This window comes from Oculina patagonica, chromosome 6 (genome assembly GCF_052425735.1).
Source record: "Oculina patagonica isolate OP01 chromosome 6, crgOcupat, whole genome shotgun sequence".
NCBI lineage: Eukaryota > Metazoa > Cnidaria > Anthozoa > Scleractinia > Oculinidae > Oculina > Oculina patagonica.
The window spans coordinates 15028702-15051635 of NC_135763.1; the positions used below are offsets into that span (position 1 = coordinate 15028702).

The 22934-nt window shown below is 39.0% G+C and overlaps 1 protein-coding gene, 1 long non-coding RNA gene and 1 pseudogene across 2 annotated transcripts; 2 read left to right on the forward strand and 1 right to left on the reverse strand.

Annotated features, from left to right (window-relative positions):
• Positions 1-6738: 6738 nt before the first annotated feature.
• LOC144656894 (uncharacterized) lies at positions 6739-8915 on the reverse strand. The gene is made up of 2 exons (XR_013571410.1): positions 8477-8915; positions 6739-7139 (listed from the first exon to the last, which is right to left on the reverse strand). It is a non-coding gene; the product is annotated as an uncharacterized LOC144656894 (long non-coding RNA).
• A 6771-nt stretch (positions 8916-15686) lies between these two features.
• LOC144657888 (uncharacterized) lies at positions 15687-17372 on the forward strand (annotated as a pseudogene).
• Positions 17373-18380: 1008 nt separating this feature from the next.
• LOC144656893 (uncharacterized) lies at positions 18381-20915 on the forward strand. Its single transcript, XM_078517140.1, has 3 exons — positions 18381-19024; positions 19575-19779; positions 20081-20915. The coding sequence occupies exons 1-2, from the start codon at positions 18799-18801 to the stop codon at positions 19751-19753; spliced, it is 405 nt and encodes a 134-aa protein (XP_078373266.1). The 5' UTR covers positions 18381-18798; the 3' UTR covers positions 19754-19779; positions 20081-20915.
• Positions 20916-22934: the final 2019 nt, after the last annotated feature.

Below are 22934 nucleotides of genomic sequence, written 5' to 3' on the forward strand. Positions count from 1 at the left end.
CAGTTGTATTGCTCCTGTCCTCAACTACCTACTCAAGTAGATTAAGGCCTGGTTCTCGTCATATTTGAGAGGGGGTGGTCTATACTAAAAGCAATAAGAGCTTTCTGTAAAATTGAAATTTAAAGTTAATCACGACCAAAAACCATCCAAATTTTTTGTGTAATGCATGTCATATTTAAATCACGTGACTAATTACGCATGATTGTGTGACAATTTCACAACAAGAAATTCCCACTATTTAGAGATTAAAGGAAGAGCCAACGTTATATCAGGGTAATGGCTACTAGTACTTACTTTCAAACGCCGGTCGGAATGAGAGAAAACTATTTAATGTCTTGTTAGTACATTGATTAAATATTTGAGAGGGACTGGCACTAGTCAAAGATAGGAAATAACTTTTGTCCAGTTAAATGTTTTGTTTCATTTCGGGCAGATTCCCTAAACCCTTCTTAGGGTAATTGTTTTCATGGAATAAAACTTTATCTTTTAGTGCGACAAGTGGTGGGAATCGTTAACAATGGTTTTCTCGAACTGTAGGGCGTGGTCAATCACGTGACCAAAATCTTTTACTAAAAATATCCGTGTTTGATTATCTTAACCTCTGTTAACTCAGGCTGCTCTGCTGTAGCTTCCTCTGACTGTTGTATGTCTACTCGGTGTTTTTTCCTTGCCACAAAATCGGTTAGTTTCAGCTCTCTTTGGTTTTTGATATTCATTGCACTATTACCACCTGATTACGCTCGCAAAGGTATTTCGCGACTGACGATAAATTACGTGCCCAAACAAAAAAGGTTTGACGCCCTAGAACATCATTTGTTCACATTTTCTCTCGTTCCTCGCTCGCTCTACTCTAGGGACTTATGACTCCAGTACAACGGTGAACCTGTGTCAGAGCTTGACAATTTTGCATTGGTGACATGGAAAGCGAAGACTTGCGAATCTGGCAGACAAAAGCAGACTACATTTGGCTTAAATGCGCAACACCCGATAACGAAACTTCTTGATCCTGTGCTTTAACACAAGCCGGAATGTGCAGGTGTGTTACCGGGTTGAATTAAAAGCGGCACTACTCTCTCTTTTCCTCGACTCTTAACTGGTGTAATTGGAGCAGTGAAATCCACATGGCTGGGTCATATCTGCTTTTACGCATCGGAACGTTTTCTTTTCATCCAGAGAGTATTTCAACTTGCGTCTCAGCTTGTTGGCCGCGAAGAACTTCACACATGTAAGAACTTGAAGGCCCTGCAGTTTTAAGCTGCGAGCAGTCTCTCTTTTGCTCTAAAGTCCCTGGGGACGAACACGAAACGAGCGAGCGCGATTTATGAGGCGAAGCCGCGAGCTAGGAGTAGCTTGGGCGCCCGTGCTACTCGCTTCGCCGCTCGTATATCGCGCCCTTTCGTTTTTCGTTCTAGTCAGACTTAAGAGCAAGAAAGACTGCAATCTACTGCAGTTTCATCTAATGTCACCGGCTGATGCGAACGATGAAAACTTGCGTTCTACTCCTCGATGACATCGGAGGCCGAAGAACGTCTAATGTTTTAACTTGTTCATCTTCACTGCCGCGAGGGGAGGTTTTACAATGAGAGCGAGAGAATGAAATAGCACTTGCGCCGACCATGATCCACCGAACAACACTTGTGGAGGAACGTCTGTGAAACCAGGGGAAAAATATTTTTTCTACAAACAATGGAATTTCCCAAGACAAGTTCTTCCCCGGCGACTGCTCTATTTTAACCCTACTCTTATTTCTTATTCTTGAAAGCTGATATGCCTTCCTTTCCTTGTATGCCTTGTTGTTGGTGATTTTCTTTGTAGACAGTGCAGGTAACGTTTACAAACTGATCGACCGACCGACTGACTTTCTTAATCCTCTTGGATTGAGGCCGTAACTCACTGGTGCGGAAAGTTTACGCGATCTCACTTTTAACGATAGCGTAAATTTCTCACACCAAAGATAGAACAGCATTTTTTTTTTAACGGTTCTGATGCAAGGGATAAACTAACTAACTCAACTAACTTCATTTACTAACTAACCAACCAACCAATTAACTAACAAGCTAACTAACTAAACTAAGCAAAGCTAAGCCAACAAGCCAACTGGCTAACTATCTGACTGACTGTCTGACCGACCGACTGATTGACTGACTGTCTTACTTACTTTGCGTAAATGGTCCGCACCAAAGATACCACAGTATTTTTGAAAACGATTATGATGCACGGAATAAAGACACATGATAAAAACAAATTGCGATGGACGGACCTTTTGCCGGCTTTGCGCCTTTGTATCCATCCGTCTCAAACTCTTTGAGCAAATTTAGTTCAGTCGTTTGTGACGACATTCTATTCCGTCTGTTTCGTCATTTGTCTTGCGCGTGCTGCATGTCCCCAGCTTCTTCAATTTAGACGCAAGCCACAAAAATGGTCTCCGTATAAGGCAGGTCCGCCATGCTATTTTCGTAAATATCATTGAACTCTTCCAACGCGTGTTGAACGTATGCGTGAATTCATTGCAGCACGAACATCTACCTGTATTTACTAACTAAAGACAGTGGTGGTGGAGCTCGTCTCTTCTCTCCAACTCTTATGAAGCCGTAATGGTCACTTAGAAGGGCTTTAGTAACTTTTATAATAAAGTGACAATCTAACTAGCGTTCTTATTGGTTTAAACAGCGTGCTTTATGAGAGTTTAATATACAATCTTCGTTCACTGTCCAAAATCCACGCGCGCAATTGGTTAAAATAGATCACGTGATTTTGCTTTACCTGTCGTCAGCAAACTCCAACAGTGCAGTATTGACAATAATGCACAAAAATCGTGCATTATTGAAAATGTCTTCAGCTTCGAGGCTTGTAGAAGTGGAAGAAAAATATATTCCTTAAATTATCAACGATCCAATACCAAACAAAATCGAAGAGGATAACAACTTGAAGCGCTTTCATGTTCAAAGGTAAACTGCAGCTCAATAAATACATTTTTGTGTGCGATTGACTTGCTTGTAGTTGCTTGATTGTGAAAGCCATCGACTCGCTTTGAACAAGCTTCTCGCTGACTGTATTTATGAACGACCACAGCTGATGAACGATTTTATGAATCATTTTAAGTTTTATTTCTGTACGGCTTATTTGTGATTTTTATATTATTGATGTAATCCCGTGTAATTAAACTTATGTACTACCACACTTCTTATTTTTAAACATTAAGCTTATTGTTTGAAGTTCGCCGTTAAGTCGATGATCGCTTGCAGTGTACTTAGATTGTATATTAAAAGGGTTAGAGACTGTCCGTTCGTGTTTTGTTGACAAATACACGCACTTGCTGGCCTCACAATGAACTCGAAATTTTCAATACTGCACTCGGCTACGCCTCGTGCAGTATTGAAAATTTCTCGTTCATTGTGCGGCCAGCGCGTGCGTGTATTTGTCAACAAAACACTCACAACAGTCTCTAACCCATAAATAAAGCACGCTGCTTACGAGTGCTCTCGCCATCTTTAACTGTTTGCGTGCGCGTGCAGCTTGTGTCTCGCTGTTTTGATCGCCAGCGATCGGCGAATAAAATCGCTGATATCTGACATGCCAGATATCGGCGATTTTAAACGCCGGTTGCGGCGATCGGCGAAAATCGCAATCGCTGCACCGGGCACACCTGGCGATTTTCGCCGATCGCCGCGATCGGCGAATAAAATCGCCAGGTGTGTCGCCGGCTTTAAGCAAACCGAGGAGAATTTTTAAGGTTTGAGTGGTTCAGCTCCATTTAATGGTAAGACTTCAAGTAGTGCTTAACGTGCTTTTATTTCAAAAATTCAGACGCGTTTTTGAAAAAAAAAAAGAATTTGTAGATCAAAAGACTTTTGACGCCGTGGCGCACGATCCGTCACGCCATTCCGCGCGCGCATCCTGAGATTAAATCTTGTTTATATCCAATTTCTCTAAAGTTTTAAGTAAACCTTTATTATAAAACAAATAAAAAAGCCTTGGCCGTGCTTTGTTCTGTTATAAAGCACTCAAGGAAGTGACGATAGCACTCAAGAAGTAGGGAGAAACACTTGCCTGCGGCTCGTGTTTCACCCTACACTTCTTTCGTGCTCTCGTCACCTCCTTGCGTGCTTTATAACAGAACAAAGCACGGCTAAGGCTTTTTTATTTGTAAATTAAATTAGTGGTGCCGCGCTTTATAGGGAACAACTGTCTAAATGCACGCGCTAAATGACGAATTTTATTGCGCGACCAAAAACTGTCTAAAAACGATAAAAATGTTTCAATTTTGTGTGCTTGCTGTTAGTTCCACTCCGGTTTGCTTGCGGTTAGTTCCACTCCGGTTTGCTTGCGATTAGTTCCACTCCGGTTTGCTTGCAGTTAGTTCCACTCCGGTTTGCTTGCGGTTAGCTTTTATTTGTTAGTGAGGGCAGGATTTTTTAAAATTAATAATGGTAATAGGACTGAGTGGAGTCCAATTCGGTCTGTAATCATACGAGTGATTAACAAAATCGGACGACCGCGAAGCGGGAGTCCGATTTGTTTAATCACGAGTATGATTACAGACAGAATTGGATGACACGAAGTCCAGTTACCAATTAATCAAAACTATGACAAAATTTGAGAAACAAATTAACCTAATCTTCGGTTAAATGGTTAAACGCCTTTAAAAATATTGAAAAACATAACAGTTTACTCCACGAAATGCACAACAACAGCGCGCGCAAAGTGACGCGTACTGTCCAATTACACAGGCATGACGCGTTCACTGTCCTATTACACTGTCCAATTACAAGCATGACGCGTACACTGTCCTATTAGTGCTCAAATCGGGCTGCTGATAACCAATCACGTTCGAGAATTTTGTTATAGTTTTGATTAATAACTGTATCACTCGTGTACTACTTTTGTTTACGCAATTTTGCGCGTGCATTTAGACAGTTGTTTTCCCAATAGAGCGTGGCACCACTAAAAGTTACCAAAGCCCTTAGAAGAATTTTTTCGCCATTTACTCCAGAGAACCCTTTTTGAGGAACGGCTATGAGACTCGGGGGAAACTTTCTGTTCTATACACAGTGAAGTTTGTCAAAACAAGCTGTTCTATCAACGGTGGCTCTATTTCAATCCTACTCACATTTCTTTTCTTACTATTTGATTTGCCTTTTTTTGCTTTCTTCCTTTTATATGCCTTGTTGTTAGCGGTGTGTCGAGTTTCAGCAATCTTTGGTGTTCTTTGCGAACAGTGCACATCAAGTAATGTGGGATCTGTGTGCTTCTCTGCCTCCGTAAATTATAACTGAACTTCTCTAACTCACTGTTACTTCCTTAGATAATCACTAGGTTAGTTAGTTACTTACTTACTCACTCACTTTCTTTCTCACTAACTTGCTTACTTTTAATACTTACTTACTTACGTTCTTACTCAATCACTTAGTTACTTACTAAACTACCTACCCACCCACCTAGTTGCTTGCTTAAGTACTTACTCCTCTTGTCCTCTTGGATTAAGGCCGTAGCTCATTTGTATGGAAGAATTTTACACTATCAGTTTAAACGATAGAGTAAATTTTCCACACCAAAGATACTACTGCATTTTTTCTGAAACCATCTTGATGCACGGAATAGAGGCACATGACAATAAAAAAGTTGCGATGGAAAAACAAAACCTTTAGCTTTGCATCCTTGTATCCATCCGTCTCAAACTCTTTGAGCAAATTTAGTTCAGTCGTTTGTGACGACATTCTATTCCGTCTGTTTCGTCATTTGTCTTGCAGCACGCGCAAGTCCACGCGCGCTGTTTTACGCATGTACGCTTTTTTTGAACTTTTGAATGAAAAAGCTCCACAAAAGAAGTAGAGGCAAAGGAGTTTTGTCATTTAAACTGGAAATGCATAATATATAAGTACGCGTTATCACTTACAGTGGACGGCGTTTAACACCGATTTTCATAAAATCTGTCCAATTTCTCGCTTGGCGAATGGTCGTTGGACGATCAAGAATATGAACAATCTATCCGCACTTAGCCTCACTATGCACGCTGTGTATTTTGTTTCATTTACTCGGGGCCATTCCCACAAAAGGAAGATGTTAACTCAGTCTATTGGAATTTAGGTTTGATTTTACTCGAAGTTAGCCGACCGACATTTTGTTGTGGAACCCTAACATAAAGGCTAACAAAACCGAGTGTTTCAACAGTCGGTTTTGACAGTTCTGACATAAAGCGGATAACATAAATCATAAAGCAGTAGATAGTTTTGACACGAAACAGTTTTTCCGTGTACTTAACTTGTATCGGCCAATGGATATTTGTTCCGCCTTTTGATGAGATAAGCTACTCTAAACGTATATCTTACTACCGCTCTGTAACAGGAATATTAACATTGACAGAAAAAAAATCACAGTAAAATTAACTGGAAAATGCAGCTTTCAGGCGATTCTCCTCCTATTGCAGCTGTGTGTTCTATTTGGACCAAACGTTTTTATTGGGAAAAACGATTTCAAATAACTTGGATAGAAGATTCCAAGCGAAAACGATTTAGAGTTGACCAAACCAGTCGCTTCAACCGAGTTTGAGGTCGGTTGCAAAAGTAAAACTAATCATACGTTTCTTGATAAATCAAAAAGAATACTAACATACAAAAAAGTTCATCTCGTTAATCACGTTAATTTAAGCCGATCGACGGTCATCGCTTACAAGAGATAGCGTATGCTGTATTACGGTCAGGCTTTACCAAGAATACACAGGAATCTACCTTAAATGTGTCCAGACTAATATCATTTAATGTCATTTTACGTACTCCTTTGAAGGAATTATAAGATAATTCTATTTACAGGGCACATACGGTTTACTTAACAAAATAAGCACTTAAAATAAATAGTGCGATTGTCACATCATAATCAAAGTAGAAAGCCAGTTTTTATACTCTAATAATATTTTGACTCAAATTTTTATCCTTTTTTATTCGAATATGTCTATTAGTCAACATCAGTCCGGCACAGTTTATCTAAAGAAAACTTCACCGAGTTATTCACCCTTGTTCTTGCTCTTATTCTTTTTCCCCTTCTTTTTCTTCTTCTTTTTCTCTTTCTTCCCTCCACCGAAGAAAACTCCTTTTAGCGCTGATCTGTTTTCCCACAGCGCTTTTGACCCTTTCTTCCTGCACCTGAATAAAAAAAAATAAGGAAAACTGCTATTGACGAATTTAAACACAACTGATTCGATAAACTGCATACAAAGGTCTTCTGTTTCTTTTGAATCTGAATCTGAAATATGAGAAACTGCAATTCATCGTGCTCCAAAAATAGTGCAAGATATGTAGAGTTTTAGTGGCCTATCACAGCGCCCCTTTCACTTAATCCGTCATGAAACCATACAGAACAAAAAACACCGTACATATTAAAGTAAACATAGTTACAAAATATATGCACAAATTTAATTTGGGAGACGGAGAACATTACCCGAGCTTTAGGAGTCGTGAAAATGTGAGGACAAGTTTGGAAGAACGAGAAGTGACGTTGGGGAGTTTTCTCAAAATTTTCCAAGTGTTTTTGATGAAATATGAAAGAAATGTTGCCGTAGCCAACGATCACAAGTTCGTCAATCACAAAGAGGATTTTCTTTGGTCGCAATTAGCATATTAAAATGAGAAATAAACATAATGCACACAAATAAAACATAGCTTCTAGTCAGCTCTTTATTTTTTTACAAAAGGTAACCAAAGTGTGTGCCAGCACTCCACGAGGGTTTTTCTGACGCGATTTTTGAAAAATCGTGGAAGAATGTTTTTAACACGACATGCTGCCAAAAACGTAACTTACTAAGCTGGTTTAAAAATTTATTGCAAATTCTTAAAATTGATTTGTAATCCTTTCATTCCAGTACAAACAATAGAGCGGTTAAATTTCTTTATTCCAAATTTGTCCTATGTATAAGAACCGCGTGAAAGTCCATCTGACATTTTGTGAAGACGTTAGATTATCAAATCCGTCTTGCGTTGAAGAACAGATTACGAAACTCCTTTGAAGCAACCACAATTTACAATAACAATGATTTCTTTCAATACCGTGAAAAAGTAATTAAATATTCACAACAAGAAAAATACTTAATTCTACGTTCAGATTTCTTTTGGAAAACCGATCTAAAATTCGCATTTTAACCTTCACTTTCGTCGCTGCTCGGTCAAATAATAGAATTGAGAAGATTTCTGATGATTTCTGCCATATTATTTCCCAGAGACGCTTCCATCTGTTCTTGAGTGAAAATAAACCGTGTTAAATATTTGCGTATTTCCGAAAGCGTTTGTTTGGTACATATTCACAATTCACATAAAATCGATAACTGTACTCCCTTACAATGGAAGGCTACACTTTCAGATGATTAAATTTGTGGACGATTGTGAATTAGAATGGCGATAGTTTCAGGAAAGAATACTAAGTTGTCAAAATTCGCTGCGTTAAAACCCAGCAAGTTGTTGGAATTAAAATGCAAATTCAAACTTACTTTGAACACAGAGACTGTTCCATATCCTGCTTCTTCTTCGGGTTCAATCTTGTAGCACAGAGTCTACAGCGACGGCTTTCTGTTTGACCCATCTTTCTTCTTGATTAAAAAATTCACGCCACCATCGACGATGATTTTAATAATTTTAATTCTACCCTTGATCGACCAAAACAGATTTGCGCTCACATTCGGTGGTTTGAAAGCTGTAAAATCAAAAACTAGCACAGCAAGGTCCAGAACTTTCTCTTTCAACCAGATGTGATGAACAGCAGTCGCCCCGTACGTTCGTTCCTGGCTGCAAGGCACGAATGATAGCAAATGTTTCTTGCGTTCGTTCGCGGTTGTTTCTGTTTTGCATGCAATTGTGATCTTTCGTCACAGCCACTGATTTGCTGATCATTAAGTTGAAATTTTCATAAGTGCTTCAATCCGCCTAAACAGCTCGAGACAAAAGAAAACTATTTTTAGACACGAATTTAACGTCAAAATAGCTTAAAACGAGTAAATTTTGTAAAGAGGTTTCATTTCATTTTGTACTTTTTCAAACAGATTTTGGCAGCATTGTTTCATATTTTGTGGTACTCGCTGCTACATTATTCAAAAGGTAAAATGTAATTTTTTTAAAATGGTATCTTGCAATCTGCTAAAAAGGCATAGGCTACAGACTGCCTGTTCAGCAGACTAGAAAGGCATAACCACAGCTGGTAACGTTGTCATGCCTCGAGATAATCTGTGCGATAAAATGCAATGGATAAGCGGTCTTTTACTTCGTTACTAAAAACACCTGATATCTCGGTCATCTGTCTACGCACGAAGCTTGTAAAACGAAGAAAATATGGGATGGACCATTTTTTTTTTAGGTGGGGGAACGGGGTTAGAAAATCACGAAATAATAATTATCTTTCACAAGCAAGAAAAGTATGAGAAAAAAATCGTAAACAAGCAAGCACGGGGGAAAGAATTCAAGCAAGCCCCACCTGGTAAACATGGATGGTGCAAAACAAAACAAATTTGCAGAGGGTTTTGTTGTTTAAAATATAATTACAAATACTAATGCTTAAAAGTTTTTACTCAAAAGAAATTAAATTAAATGGTCCGTCCTTAAAGGAGCTACGTCACGGACAGCACATCTTAAAAAAAAAAGTTTTCAAGTTTGTCATTCGTAATCTGTCTTAATCTTTGTCAGTCGAAACCATCCTTGTTAATTTTTGGCTTTTTTATTTTTCCATTGGTGTTTTTTTACCTTGAAAAACTTCTTTTCTGAGGTTTCCTTAAATTTGAAAGTAATCAGAAAAACGACTTAAAATACCGTAACATTGCTCCTTTAAAAAAGGCGAACCTTTTCTCACGTTGCAACGCACTTAAGGACGTTCGCGCGAAAATCTTCCAACATTGCAATTTTTCTTAAAATTTCACCAGAGCTAGTTTATTAGTTACTTTTATCAGAAATGTAAAAAAAAGGGGGGGTCACCAACTTCGTTTCCGAAATACGATAACCGAAAGAGGGCGCGTATTTGGATAAATTTCACTTCGTCACAAAATATGACCTCAGCGGCTTCGGGCGACAAAATATTTTAAAGTAATTGATGAGGGCTAACTTTCTTTGTCTAAATTTATTTTAGTGGGTCTATTGTACAAATATATTTCGGTTTTGAAGTCCCTTAAGGAAAATCTTGCCTTAAAGAATTGGATTTGCGAACACTCGAGACTGGAAAATGTGACTAATTTGGTCGCGCGCGAGGGGAGAAAATAAAAAAATAACAAAGTTCCAACATTGGAAATTCGCTCATTTTTTGTCAATCAGTAGAGATTTATCGGTAAAGTTGGTATATCCCGAAAAAAGTGGGGGTCACCGACCGTTTAAGAGAGGAAACTGCAAGCGAAGTTAACGCAACGGCTACCAACCCTACATGTGTTTGGAAAGTTTTCTCAGCGCGCGCGCTCATGCATGACGTGGCGTGACGTTGCGACATGAATTACGTGCGCAGTAAGGATGCGCATAAACAATTAGAGCGAACGCACTTAAGGCTGTGGTAAACGAGAACACATTGCTGCGGACACAAATGTTTCCCTGTTTGCCCGTGCGCCCAACCGCATTTGTTGCGGACACAAAAATGTTTCTGTTTTTTTTTTTCAGAAACATTGTCATGGCAAAACATTGTGCGACACTCGCTCGAATTTTTTATCTTTCGTTTCCAGGCCCCCAGATTTGCCAAAATACCAGCAAAAATGCCCATAATAAAATGGTTATAAGTTACTTTTCTCGAATGTACGTACCGATTTTAGTAATGTAGCTATCACTCTATCCAGTAAAGTTACAAAATGTCTTAAAAAGGACGAAAAAAAAAACACCCCGTAAAAGTGTCATACTCCATCGAAAGCCGTTACTCGTACTCCGGAGTCATCAGGAACAGCGGTGTTTCTTTTCAAGTACGGGTGAATCGAGAAAGCCTGGTATCGACTAAAATTTTGGCATCAAATTTGTAATCCCTCGAGCGAAAAAAAAGTCGGTAAATCGGCGTTATAAAATAGGGTTTACGCAGATGTTTGCGTTCCCGCAAAGCATTGTTCCACTTCTTGTGCTTCTATTTACATTTGCCTTGTGTTGTGAGGTTGAAGCTGTGCCAAACGACGGAGAAGAGAAGATGAGTACCGGAAATAGTAATGGCGGGAATAATTTCTATGGGCTGTATCATTCTTCATTTGAAGCACATATCAACAAGTAAGTAAGTTTACCTACAAAATATACCAGAAATATATCCCTAGTTTTGTGCATCCTGAAACAAACTTTGTTTTCTCTGTCTTTGCCTGGGCTGTAAAATCATCGGAATAAGAGGTCGAGAGCAACGATGAAGAGTATTGCAATCATGGTATAACGAACTCTGTTTTGAAGATTCTGGTTGAGAAGGTATGCCATGTTCCCAATGTGATCGTTACTTCTTGACTCGTGCAAGAGTTTAAATCGAAGATCTGGCGACTAAATGGACCGATTAAATCAAAGCTTTACCAAAGCCAAAACCCAAGGTGGCAATGGGATGAGAAAGCTTTTCGCCATGTGGAGTAATGGGAAATATTCGACCTGCAGTGTTAAGTTCTATTACAATGAACTTGATTGTACGAGGCTGCAAAATGAAAACACTAAACTGACAGGACTGAAAAGGAAGTTGGAAAATGATCTTGAAGAGGGTGAAGAAAGCCAAAACTGAGGATAAGTTAAAAGAGTCTGTGGGTCAAAATTACTGGGAAATAAAGTATTACTATTAATACTTTGCGGTACAGAAGGTTGAGACATTTCCGTGAGTACAATGGTCACCGAAGGTGTCATGTAAAATATACACCTATCAGTGGTTTGCACCAGGATCGCGGCAAGAGAAATCTTCACGTCAGGAGAAGACGCGCCTTTTTTGTTCCCTTAGGAATCTCCCTTAGGAGTTTGGATGTTAGGTAACATCGGATTACATCACATAGATCTTACATAGTGGATCTTAGTGCTCACCGTATTAACGAGCGCAGATTTCTGCAGTTTTTGCCTGTTGTTACTACCAAGTGACTTTTCACGGTCAAAACGCCAGAACAATTTTAAACCTCGACCTCACCCTCAAGTTCAAGTTCTCAACCTGGCTTCTTTGTACTGTATTTGAGAGTTTATTATTGCTGTGTCTGGTCGAGAAAATATACGCGTTATGGCAGTTACAAACAGTCCCCCAGTTCCAGTGGCTTTAGGGTAATAGAAAAACAGTCCCCCAAATCCTGTGGCTTAAGGACGTTCGCGCTAATTGTTTATGCGCATCCTTACTGCGCACGTAATTCATGTCGCAACGTCACGCCACGTCATGCACGAGCGCACGCTGAGAAAACTTTTCCAAACACATATAGGGTTGGTAGCCGTTGCGTTAACTTCGCTTGCAGTTTCCTCTCTTAAACGGTCGGTGACCCCCACTTTTTTCGGGATATACCAACTTTACTGATAAATCTCTACTGATTGACAAAAAATGAGCGAATTTCCAATGTTGGAACTTTGTTATTTTTTCATTTTCTCCCCTCGCGCGCGACCAAATTAGTCACATTTTCCAGTCTCGAGTGTTCGCAAATCCAATTCTTTAAGGCAAGATTTTCCTTAAGGGACTTCAAAACCGAAATATATTTGTACAATAGACCCACTAAAATAAATTCAGACAAAGAAAGTTAGCCTACATCAATTAATTTAAAATATTTTGTCGCCCGAAGCCGCTGAGGTCATATTTTGTGACGAAGTGAAATTTATCCAAATACGCGCCCTCTTTCGGTTATTGTATTTCGGAAACGAAGTCGGTGACCCCCACTTTGTTTTACATTTCTGATTAAAGTAACTAATAAACTAGCTCTGGTGAAATTTTAAGAAAAATTGCAATGTTGGAAGATTTTCGCGCGAACGTCCTTAAGGGCAAGAGAACAACAGTTCCCAGTGCAAAAGAAATGCTAAGCTACACAGCTTTTTTACAGGCACCAAGCTGCTGTGGAATCTGAGCGGGTTTTTCAATTTTTTCTGCGGGAGGGGGGGGGGGGGTTCACAGTGACGTCATTTTGTTAAAGAGTTTTAAGACGGAATCCACTAGGAAGTCGAGTAATATTTATTTAAGTTGAACAAAAATCGAGTACCAGAATATTTTAAATCCTATTGCGTTATTTCCTACCCTTGATAAAAGTTAAAGATGTAAGTAATTATCCGTGATAACACCAACAACAATTTCTTATCAGAGTCTGAGAAAATGACTTTCAAAGTTCACAAGGTATAGGCAAAATCTCACGTGTAACCATTTTGTAAATTCGTCTTACGCGATTCAGTGGAATTCAGCGAAACTTCGAAATTTGTTTTCGATGTTTGGTGTTGTTAGAAAAGATTTCTTTTGATAAGATATTTGAATAGGTAACAAAAAAGTTTGCAATAAGGTGAAGAAATAATTCTGGTACAACAATTTCTTATCAGAGTCTAAGAAAGTGATATTCAAAGTTCACAAGCTATGGTCAAAAGCTCACATCTTTTAAGCGATTCATGGGAATTTAGTGGAACTTCAAAATTTGTTTTCGATGTTTGGTGTTGTTAGAAAAGATTTATTTTGATAAGATATTTGAAGCAGTAACACAAAAGCTTGCAATCAGGTGTAAATAGTTTTGGTACATAATTTTGTCCAATAACTACTCGAAGTCCTGGCGGATTTCCTCTTAAGCACCTGTCTAACTACATTAAAGTTGATGATTTTACCGACATTTCTGCATTAAAAGGATTCACTTTAAAAGCTTTGTTGTAGAAAACATGTGGATTTGTCAAACACTAGATAGCAGACCACTTAACAGAGCACTCAAGCTTTCCAACTGTTGACCATCTGTGTACAGAAATTGGCAATGCCAAATTATTTGCCTCGCCTGACATCAAGTCTTTCTTCTGGAACGTCCTGCTGGACGAGAAAATCTCACTGCTCACAACCTTCGATACCCCTGTTAGAAGAATGAAATGGAACAGAAAGCCCTTTGGCATAAATGTTGCACCTAAATAATTCCAAAGAAGAATTGGTGAGAATTTAGAAGGTTTGGAGAGTGTACAAATTACAGCTGATGACATCATTGCCTGGGGGGGACGGCGACACCACTGAAGAGGCGACAGTCAACCACGTCAAACGACTGCTGGCTTTGCTAAAAAGATGCCAACAGAAGAAAATCAAACTAAACATGAAAAAAAGAAACATGGAAAAGACCCAGCTAAGGAAAACTCTAGATGGGTCTGCTCTTGACAGGCAAGAGTGAAACCTGACCCAAAGACAACAACAACAACAACCATTTTATTTTGCCAAATTAAATAGAAGATAAATTACAGCATAATATAAATTAACTAGAATAGGCAAAAAAACTACTCAGAATAGAAATAAACTAAACGAGCTGAGTAGTTAAAAAAAAAATTTAATTGCTTTGACAAAGAAACAAGATTGTATCCAATCCATGCCAGCTCCAACAAACAAAGGTGAAGTGAAAGATTACTTGGTGTTGTAACCTACCTCTCACGAAAGAAAAAAACACCGCGTTCATCTGGGAAGCAAATTGACTGAGACAATCGAAGTTGAAGTTGACGCCTAATCAACTGGTTTAGGAGACTGCCTTATGCAAGGTGGCCAGGGTCGTTCGACTGTGGGTGCAATAGTTGAAGAGTTCGCAGAAACGATTATTAGGAATCTGTGGAAAGACAACATATCAGCCGATTTCCCAGGAAACATTGAGCAATTTAAAGAGAAGATGCTTGACATGGAGGAGATGTGGCAGTTTCCTTGCTGCTGGGCTGCCATAGACAGGTGCCACTAACCCTTGAAATGCCCGAATGGTGGACTGGCAGCTTGCAAAGAATATCAACATTTCAAAAGTTTTTATTCAATTGTTTTGATGGGTATGATCGATGCTAAATATCGAATTATATGGGGAAGTTGTGGCTTCCCAGGTAATTCACATGACTCTATCGTTTTCCAGTCAAAACAACTGTGGGCCAATACACTCTTTTTTTTTATAAGAATACAGTTTTTCCGACGTAGGCTGAATATTCTTATTTTTCTGCCGATTTTAGGCTGAAAATATTTATGAACATTCTTAGAAAATACCGTTCGACATTTCCGTTTTAGCAAGTATTGGGTAATCAATTACAAGTGTTTGGTGTCTAGATCTGTAATGTGTTACATTGTGCACGTGTTCCATCGCTTTTCGTTGCAGCCAGCAAGGTCAAGATGTCGCGTCAGGCTAAACTTGGCCGTTTTGGCTTTAAAAAAGCATTCCTCACAGAGAGACATTGACGGAAATGAAATTACCTGATTTTGTGTCAACTGCGTCAAAGACAGTTTAGTGCGATCACTGCGAAAACTCTTTGTAAACCAGCAAGGGCTGTCTGTTCATGTGAAATGTACACATGGTGTCATCGGAACGACAAGGGTTGCCCAAAAGGGAGTTCTTCCAATGAAGGATTCTGCCAGTGAAACTGAAAGCGAGATCAAAATTGCTGTTCAAGAAAGGTTGGATACACTCCATTTGTTTCTGATGAAAGCACCGGTTCTGAACAAGGTACGTAGTGACTGAACAAAGTCCATCTTTAATGAGTGTTGTAATACATTTAATGAGCACATGCATACATATACAAATGCGCTGTATTGTTTTCGTGAGGCGTTTTAAATCAAAATTGCAGTTCCCGGTTCCTCAAATGGTAAAACTAGAAGCAATCAGAGGCGCTAGTAAACGGGAGTAGTACTCGGTTCAGTTTAAAGCCACGGTTATCCATGACGTTGAGGTTGGGGGATTGACGCAAGACGAGATTGCGAACAAGTACTTCATCAACCAGTCCTTAGTTTCTAAGTGGATAAAGGGAAAAGCAAAGATAATGGCCGCTGCTGTAGATGCACACAAGAAATTGTTGAAAATAAGAACAGGATCAAAACACAAACAGCTCTACTCTATTATTTTTTACAAAGTTCAAAGAAGCCCGATCTAAAAGTTACTGCGTGGATTTCAACTGGCTGGGGTCAAAGGCAAGAGTGACACAGAGAGAGATCACTGGCAATCCAAACGCAACAGTGCGCCAGCATGTTGTCGCGAGTTTTCTGAAGAAATACAACGTTAGAATGCGAATGCGCCAAAGATGCAGAAAGACAGCAAAGAAAAATTTCGAGCCCGACCTTAAGAAATGGCATGCAACCACTCAGAGAAATTAGTGCGCACTGGACGAAATGATGGCTATGATGAGAAATGGGGCAGATTTCAACCGAAGCAGCGTCTTAACGTCGACCAAAGCCCTCTCTCTTTTGTTGTTGAAACAACACGCACATATGAATATGTTGACAAAGACGTTGACCAACATGACCACAAAGTCTGGATCAGCCAGCCCGGGAGTAGCTTGCACAAGCGCCAGTATACACTTTAGATTTGTTTCAGACCAACTGGCGAGCAACCAAGGCTTGGTGTGATCTTCCGAACTTGGAACTGGAAAACGCATAAGCCAAGATGAAAAGGAAGCTTACAATCCAGACATCGATGTTTATTACCAAGCAAATGCATGGGCAGATACAAAAGTGTCTCTCGAATGGGTACAGAAAACTCTTGCGCCGTCTGTAAAAGACAATGCTCGCTATGTCCTTTTCTGTGACAATCTAACGGCCCAAGTTTCTGATGAGTTTAAAAAGTCAATTTCGAAACTTAATGGTCTAGTTTTGTATGGGCTACCAAATTCTACTGACTTATGGCAACCTGTTGATGCCAGTTATGCTCAGATTGTAAAGACACTCATTGGTCAAGCTCAGCAATGATGGTTGGATGATGATGAGAACGCAGAAAAGTGGCATGGCGTGACAGATCCTTTACATCGAAGGAAAGACGCATCCTCATCACCCATTGGATAGGTGAGAAATTGATCAGCAATGAGTACGACCAGCTGCGACTGCGAGTGTGGCAGAGGACCGGATGCCTGATAACTGCCAATGGATCAGACGACCAACTTATAAAACCAGAGGGGCTGAAGACCTAAGTTCCGCCACCCGCTTATTTCTCACCATCAGCCTGTCTTCCTCAAATTGAGGAGGACCCTGTTTCAGGAGCAGAACACATGACCCTTGGGGAAGAGACCATTTCAGAGAATCCTTGTGAGGAGCTTGGTGGCACAGACATGACGGACATCCAAGAAGATAAATTTCAAGACAGAAATTACAAGGACAATCTTATTGGAAGGAAAGTCACTGCTGTGTACGAAAACACATGGTGCACAGGAACAATTTTTTATTTTAACAGTGTGTTAAAGGAATACAAAGTGGGCTATGTGGACAAAACATCAGATTATCTGTCTTATCATGACTTTGATGGCATTGAAGTCATTTTGGAGCCAGACTGCAGGCAATAAAGCCTGACATACATTAACATAACTTCTTGTCGAACATACGACTAGTGTTTTTTGGCTAGTTTTGTTATTAAAAGAAGCAAGAATTTATAGTGATACTTTTATGCGGTTATGTCTTTTGTGCTGTACATCATTCATAGTTATATCGTTTCGAACGTTAGGGGCAGGTTTTTATCCTTTTTTTGGCTAGTTAAGAAATAAAGGATTTTATACGGTTCAGTAAAAAAACATATTTCATTGTATTGTATTTATAAATTTTCAAATTAAAATTATATTCTTTTCCAAATCTCAGCCTTGGGTTTATTCTGAAAATATTCGCAAATTTCAGCCTCGATATTCTTATAAACTAGATTCTTGTAAAAAAGAGTGTATATGGGCAAAGACATGAATGGCGTCATACTGCCTCTACTCATATTGGGAGACTCAGCATTTCCTTTTAAATCTTGGCTAATGAAGCCATTTACAAATGCTGTCTTGAATCCACAGCAAAGCTATTTTAACTATAGACTCACCAGAGCCCGGATGGTAACGGAGGGGGCTTTTGATCAATTAAAAGGTAGATGAAGAGTTTTAGATTAACAAGTTGAACATTCATGTTGTGCATTGTAACAAAATTGACTCCTATGAGCGAGTAAGTATGTAAATTCTCCTTATTATGCACTGTCACGAAACAGTTGATGAAAATGGAGAAAATTTATTTACTAGGGGATGTGGTATTGATATCCCAGGGGGTACTCCAAATTTACGGTGACAGGGAGGTGTGAGATGGACATCCAGTAAATGTTGTGTTACTGTCAAACGCTGTATTTGTCCTGTTCTCATCATGTAAAATATACATCATACTTTTTTCGTTTTAAAAAAGAAATACGAGTTAGATACATTTTGGTGGTGGGAAATGATTTTCTAACAAAAATTACCCTACAAAGGTTTATCTTGAATCCGAAAACATTATGACAAACAACCCACCACCATCATCCACATTTCTCATGGGAACACTGGCACTGACTTCATTCACCGAGTTTCATTTATAAATCGGCATGCGGTGCCGTGGTTTTGGTAGTAACAATGGCATGTTTTGATACCAACCATAATAACACAGCCAAAAAAGAAGATAGGTGTTGAAAGCTTTAGTGAGTTTTAGTGAAAAGGAAGAAATTGGGAGGGGCTCTTTTGGAATTGTTTGTAAAGCCAAATGTTGTGCAGAAACCTTTGTTGTGAAACAATTACGAAGTGAAAGGGCGGCAGATATTGCCCTTTTCGTGAAGGAAGGTAAGCTGCTAAGTACTCTCCAAGCATGCGAATATTATTGCCATAAAATAATCAACATCCTTTAAGGTACATGTATACCTTGCTTCCTATGTAAAAGTCCTTAATTTTATGTTCTCCATTAAGCCAAAATGCAAGCGAATTCTTTATCAAGCCAAGACAAATGCCATGCATCCAGTCTGGTACAAATCCTTCAACCAGGCCTCTCAACTTAGTGGTGAGCCATTCACCCATAAGTACTGGTGCAACACCGGTACCGGCCATCACAGTACAGGAAACCCCCACGAAGGAGCTGGAGGCAGGGGAGAAGGAAGAAAGTTCTTTAAAGCAGATCAACACTGATCCACAATCACATGTACAGGCTGCATCTGGATCAACAGAAAGCTCTGGTTTGTGTTCCCCTAACCTTAAATAGGGATGTTTTCTGACCATTTAAAACTAACAAGTCATTTTATAATTTTTTTTGTTGGAAAGCGAATGGTCACCTTAATGGCAGTATTTTGCTTTTTTGAAAATCTCTTCAGAAATTGACTGGAAAATTCTGTAGAAAAATTGACTATTTCTCCCACTTTCAAGTCTCCTACATAGAGAAATGAATCCCCATCTATATTTAGGCCAGTTTAATTATGCTGATTTGACTGATTTGGGGAAATACTTACCATTATTTTCCAATGGTTATCCAACCTGTCTATTTCTGTAATTGTATGCTAAAAACCCCTGTAAACTTATTATTTAAAGAATTTAAATAATGATTTTTTTTTAAGTTATGAATACCTCACATTTATTACTTGGGTGATGACAGATTTAACATAAATATTATGAGATAAAAAGTAATAAGTTAAACCTGGAAGAAAAATTCATTGTGTACTTTTAGGAGATCCTGTTACATAATTGTGACATTAGCTCTAACTGGCCAATTGTTATACTTTGTACATTTAGGGCATATTGACCACAGGAAGTTTGGGGTGCTGGCCTCTCCAGAGGTCATAAGGAGGGCAGAGGAACAGGCTAGGGGTATCCCAAAATCGCTAGCCTTCAATCTTCTAAATATCCTTGTTGACCTTGAGACACAGGCAGCATCAAACATCTCTGACCAAAATGGAAAAAAAGGCCCTTGACAAAAATATCCTTGGTGCCATTCAGTGTAAGTTCTTAAAGCATATATACCTATTTCTTACCTTCCGATATTAATTCTAAAAATCGTTTTGGACCATCACATTCAAAACCTAATTTGAGGTTATCATACATGTTCTTCATTCAGCTTCATAATGTTTGTAATTACTAGGGCAGCTTCATAATGTTTGTAATTACTAGGGAGAAATTGTATAGCATTGTACTAAATTGATTAATTATCAGAAAGACAGTTGATTTAAACAAGTCTCATGCAGTCAGAGTTTTGATTGTTTTCTCTCTTATTATTCTCTGTTATGTGTTTGTTCCAACAGCCCATCTTGCTCCCTATTTCCAGTGGACTGAGGAAGAGGCACACAATAACTTTAAAAAGGAGCCTATGAACATTCAGCAAAAAATTGCTGACAAATGCCGTAATCATAACAAAAAAAAAATAATTTTTTTATTATTACAAGTACTTTTCATCATCTTGTTAATATGTGAAATCTTTTAATTGTAATATTCCAAACACTTTGCATTTGTCATTGTATTATTTAATAATGTTATATGTAGTATTGATAATATAATAAATAATTTTTCCCTTTTGGTACAAGACCAATGTTTGGAGTGGTAAATTTCAATTTATGTTTTATTCTTTAGTTAATTGAAGCTTATTTTAAGTGTTGTATATGACATTCCTGTACTGATATTTCACCTAACTAATTTATAATTCCAGAGTTTTTTTCAATCCTTCCCAGAATCCCACGTAAGGTCCTGCCTAAGAATCCTTCTAAAATCCCACCCGAGATCAGAAATCCCAGGTGGGATCCCAACTGCGATCCCTGTTGGGATCCCACCTGGGATCCCACCTTTGAACGTGATCAATATCACTGGTCTCACCCAGGATCAAACCCCGGATCCCGCCTGGGGACCTACCTGGGATCCCGTTCCAAAGTCCCACCCGGGATCCCAGGCGGGATCCCTTACATGGGAAAGGGGTGCTCTTTTTCTTTGTGTTCCCTTATGTTAAGTTTCCAATGCTTTGACTTCCGTCCTTGCGGCATTCAAAAGGAAGTAAAGAACACACTTCAGTTCCTTAAGGTGGTTGATTCATTTGAGGAGGAGTTGTTGACAGTTTTTTAAAGAACAATATTAAAAATTGCTCAAGAAGTACCAAGTGCACTTTCATACCCTCACGATCATGAGGTTACGCATAGAGATCTTCAACCGGGCAACAAACTAGTAAGCAACAGACAGACCCTGCATTTTCCACTTATCCTTACATTCACATTCAATATCCATTTAGAGCTTTATACAAATATGCAACATAAAAAGGTAGCGTCTTTTTTCAGGGGAAAGCAAAATGCTATCAATGATGTCTTTCCTACACAGCAGCCTTGCCGCCTATTATTTTCAGACATTTTGAATGATAAAGAAACCTAACTATTGTAGTTGTCAAAAATAATAGCAGCAATGAACGGCATCATGGTACGTACGTACGTAAAAATCAGTATGCATGTTTTCGATTCTGAACATGAATATGTATTAGTTACGCAACATTTACCGAAATTCTGAAAACTGTATTTGGGCACACCAGAAGGAAAAATCCTAGCTACGCCCCTGGTGCAATTTTTGTCATTGAAGGCGCCGTGTATATTGAGGCGAGAGAGATCTTCAGGACAAGATATCAACAGTCCTCAAGTTCCTGTAGCTTCAGGGCAACAGAACAACAGTCCCAAAGTTTCACTGGCTTTAGGCGCCATTTCCTCACAACAATGTGCGCACTTCTTAAGTTCCCCTCTGTTTCCGAACAAACTGCGCCTTTAGGTGCAATGTCCTCACAAGGTGTGAACTTCTTGAGTCCCCTTCCGGTTTCCAAACAAACGTGCCATTGGGCACAATTTCTTCGTCATCGCTTCAGGACGTTTTGACTTACCCTTCTGTTCCACAAAGCAAGATAACAACAAAAAACAAGAGGTCCCTGCCAAATTTCTTCAACAGCAACAGTCCCTCAAAATCACGAGGGAAGAAAAGCTGAAAAAAAGTAAGGGAACTGGCATAAAAGCAAAAGAAACTTCGAGAGAGAGGAAAGAAAGGAAGCCAAAAAAAGACAAAAAGAAGACAAAAAAAATGAAAAATGAAGGACAAGAAGCGTAAAAAGGAAAATCTGTTACTAACAAGACAAAGAGTTGAAAAGTGAGCAAGCGCAACACAGGGAAACAATTGAGACAAAGTAACCCCATGGGGAAAGCAGTTGTAAAGTTTGTCTTTGTGAATACGATGAAACTGATGACGAAAACATGCCCTGGTTCATGTGTGATAATTGCCAACATTCGGATGCACATCGATTCTGAGTGGACGTAACCTAAAAGAAACCATTATGACAAGATCATAATCAAATTTTTTGACAAGGCATCCTTGAAGGCAGTCGCCCCCAGGCTAAGGCGTTTGACGTATAAAGACTATTGGGTTTCCAACCAATCACGATCAACCGACTTCAAGATGTCACAGTTCTTAAGTGTTATTGCCAGAGAAAACCGGGCAGGAGCAAAACATCGGGGTCGGCCGTTTACCGTCATCTTTTTACATTATAAAAGCTATCTGATAAGATTAGCAATGGTGGCATTTGCAGCAGTAGAGGTTCTTTTTTCTTCGAGATAACACTATTCCGTAATTTTGGGCCCTCCAACGGCCTAAAATATCCGAAATTTTGGGCAACTTTGGGTGAGCCTACAACACACTTTGTATGAGTCCTCAGACTTCTAATATTTTTTATATGACATTTATTCCCTTATAAGTTGACTGGGATATGTAAATCCTTCTAAGCTTTAAAACTCATTTTTTTACGAGGGGTTAAAAATTGTCATTGAATCGTTAATGAGCTTGATCCAAATTTGAGTCATTTTCAGTCGACTGTTTCACAAAAGTGCGGCAGTCTATTTGGAAAATAAAACCATCCCTCGATAGTCTTTTGTGCTGTTATCAAAATGCAGATCAGTTGAAATTGGTATCTAGAAGTAAATCGGAGTTAGCGGCGTCTAAAACTGCCATAACAATTTTCAGTTTAGCAATATTTCCCGCCAAATTTTCTAACATACTATGTTTCGACTTTCTCTGATTGCAGTCCATTATTAACTTAATGGACCTAAAAGCAGTTTCGTTGTCTTCAGGAGAGAACATGGAAACAGT

Bases quoted from the DNA above. Each gene is read 5' to 3' on its own strand.
- LOC144656893 (XM_078517140.1), top strand. From the start codon at position 18,799: ATGCCATGCATCCAGTCTGGTACAAATCCTTCAACCAGGCCTCTCAAC. The intron at 19,025-19,574 runs GTTTGTGTTCCC...TTGTACATTTAG, and splicing joins TGGATCAACAGAAAGCTCTG to GGCATATTGACCACAGGAAG.